The sequence below is a fragment of the Neopelma chrysocephalum genome, unplaced genomic scaffold (assembly GCF_003984885.1).
Source record: "Neopelma chrysocephalum unplaced genomic scaffold, ASM398488v2 Primary Assembly neopelma1_165, whole genome shotgun sequence".
NCBI lineage: Eukaryota > Metazoa > Chordata > Aves > Passeriformes > Pipridae > Neopelma > Neopelma chrysocephalum.
In genome coordinates this window covers 31,910-34,237 of record NW_020897827.1, presented here as the reverse complement: position 1 = coordinate 34,237, position 2,328 = coordinate 31,910, and the positions used below count along the sequence as shown (strand labels likewise).

Below are 2,328 nucleotides of genomic sequence, written 5' to 3'. Positions count from 1 at the left end.
AGTTATTTCACTCATTTATATCCCTGTGATGCTCAGGGACTTGTTCTCCTGTGACTAGGCTGCATTCTTCAGGTGCTCACCCTGAACTGCAATGAGCAACACTTTGGAGACTGTTCCAGCCTCAAGATTTCCCGTTTTGCCCAGTCCCACTGCAGGAAATAATTTCTCACCTTTCCTCCAACGTTTGTCAACCTTTAGGATCTTGAATTTTTGCTGTAGTTATTTAGGCTTTGCCTAAGTGAAGTGCAGACAGGGCTGAGGTCGCTGAAGAGAGCTTAGCATTTAAACCAGTGCATTTAACTGTATTAGAGCATTTTATCTGGATGGACCCAGTTTAAGACATTATTCTTGGTGACAAAGCAGGTTTCTCTCCACACCACAGGTGGGACAGGCAGCACAAACCCAGAGAAGGGCAGAATCAGCCTAACAAAGCCTGAGAAACAAGTATAAAATGACACCATTTTATAGAGGGAAGAAGTGGAGGAGAGAGCTGAGAGCTTGCCTGGGCCACGAGGGCAGAGCTGCTCCTGGTAAGTGTTAAATGCCCGATCTCGTGGTATGTGTTGAATGCCTTACAGAACACAGGCCTTTCCCAGTTTTTCCCAATCAAGCATTTATTAGGATGAAGTTACATTTCCTGGCAAGAACTATTTTCCATTAAACTACACTGACAAGGAGGAGTCACTGTATTAATTGGAGCTTTTTAATCAATTGGTGTTTGATTTTAATCAGTGTATTTAATCAATCATAGTCCTAATTGGAGCTCTTCAATCAATCATTGGAAAAAACAGTTTGCAGTGTCCTGCTGCCCTGACTAACTGGCCTATATCTCTTCTTCTTTATTTTTTTTTTTATAATCCACATTCTCCTTGATTTTCCATGAAGTTAAAAGATGTCAGGAGTTCTGTGGCTCAGCAGACTCTGACCATAAAGCACGTGGGGCTTTGTAGCTCAGCAAATACAAGAAAGGGTTGTGGCTTTAACGGTGGTGGATTATCTGGTCCAAACAATGAAGAAACAATGCACAGGTGAAAGAACTGAAAGGCTTTGATACAACTCCAGAGCAAGGCTTTGATTCCCAGCCCTGTGAGAAATGACAGGAACCTGTGCATCACTCTGGGACAGTGCATCCATATCCTCCACAGGTCCAGCCACAGATACTACAGGTCTTAAGCAAGAGAATGAAAGTGGTCACCAGTGTCTGTACTCAAAAAATTCATATTTCCTCCAAGGGGTCAACAGGTCCCTCCTCGTGACCTCCTCTGCTCTGTTGCCAGCTGTGCTGCTTGTAGGTCCTGTCTGGATGTCCCTGAAATGAGTCAACCTTGGTCAGGGGTAGGAAAGTCAGACCCTGGCCTGGACCTCTGAGCTGGGATTGCAAGCTGAGTGGTGGGATGGATCCCTGGTGGGACAGAGATGTCACCACCTCCCCCAGGGCCCTGGCACTGACACCTCTGCTGCCCAGGCAAGGCCAGGGGCTGAACTCCACGTGTGCCCGTGGCTGTGTGTCCATGTGTAGCCCAAGGATAAGAAGAACATGGACCCACTGGAGCCAGTCCAGAGGAGGCCCCAGAGATGCTCCAAGGGCTGGAGCCCCTCTGCTCTGGAGCCAGGCTGGGAGAGCTGGGGGGGTTCACCTGGAGAAGGCTCCAGGGAGAGCTGAGAGCCCCTTGCAGGGCCTAAAGGGGCTCCAGGAGAGCTGGGGAGGGACCTGGGACAAGGGATGGAGGGACAGGACACAGGGAATGGCTTCCCACTGCCAGAGGGCAGGTTTAGATGGAATATTGGGAAGGAATCCTTCCCTTTGAGAGTGGGGAGGCCCTGGCACAGGTTGCCCAGAGAAGCTGCGACTGCCCCATCCCTGGAAGTGTCCAAGGCCAGGCTGAACGGGGCTTGGAGCAACCTGGGCTAGTGGAAGGTGTCCGTGGCTGGGAACATGATGCCACGCAGGGGACGCAGTTCCACGGCCCCAAGGCGGCTCTCTCGGCTCACACCACCTCCGCTGAGCGTAGTGCGTGTCTGAAGCAGCAGCTTTGAGCTGCGGATGCCTTGGAGAGGCCCGGGATTGGAATTTTTGGAAGGACGTGAAACCCCACCCCCACCCCCCCCCCCCCGCCCTCACGGCTCCCGCCGGTCCTGCAGCGCCCCCTGGCGGCGGCGGCGGGAGGAGCAGGCTGGGCGGGAACCGGAAGCGGAAGCGGCGGGAGCGGAAGCGGCCGGAGGGCGACGTGTGCGGGGAGCGGCGCGCGAGCGGGATGGAGGGGCTGTACCAGCACACCAACAAGTGCGTGAGGGGAAACAGGGGCTGTGCCAGCACACCAAGTGCGT

General features: G+C 53.0%; 1 protein-coding gene across 4 annotated transcripts in view; it reads left to right on the top strand.

The window, feature by feature from the left end:
* Positions 1 to 2,193: 2,193 nt before the first annotated feature.
* The window catches only part of GOSR2 (golgi SNAP receptor complex member 2), a 14,010-nt gene continuing 13,875 nt past the window's right edge, over positions 2,194 to 2,328 (top strand). For 3 of the 4 annotated variants that reach the window (XM_027701717.1, XM_027701718.1, XM_027701715.1), the window contains exon 1: positions 2,194 to 2,284. Coding sequence is in view for 2 of the 4 variants with exons in the window: in XM_027701718.1 (XP_027557519.1) it covers positions 2,256 to 2,284 (29 nt within the window). In the remaining 2 variants the exon portion in view is untranslated. Of the gene's footprint in view, positions 2,299 to 2,328 lie in introns of all 4 variants that reach the window. The other variant, XM_027701716.1, reaches the window with a different exon arrangement.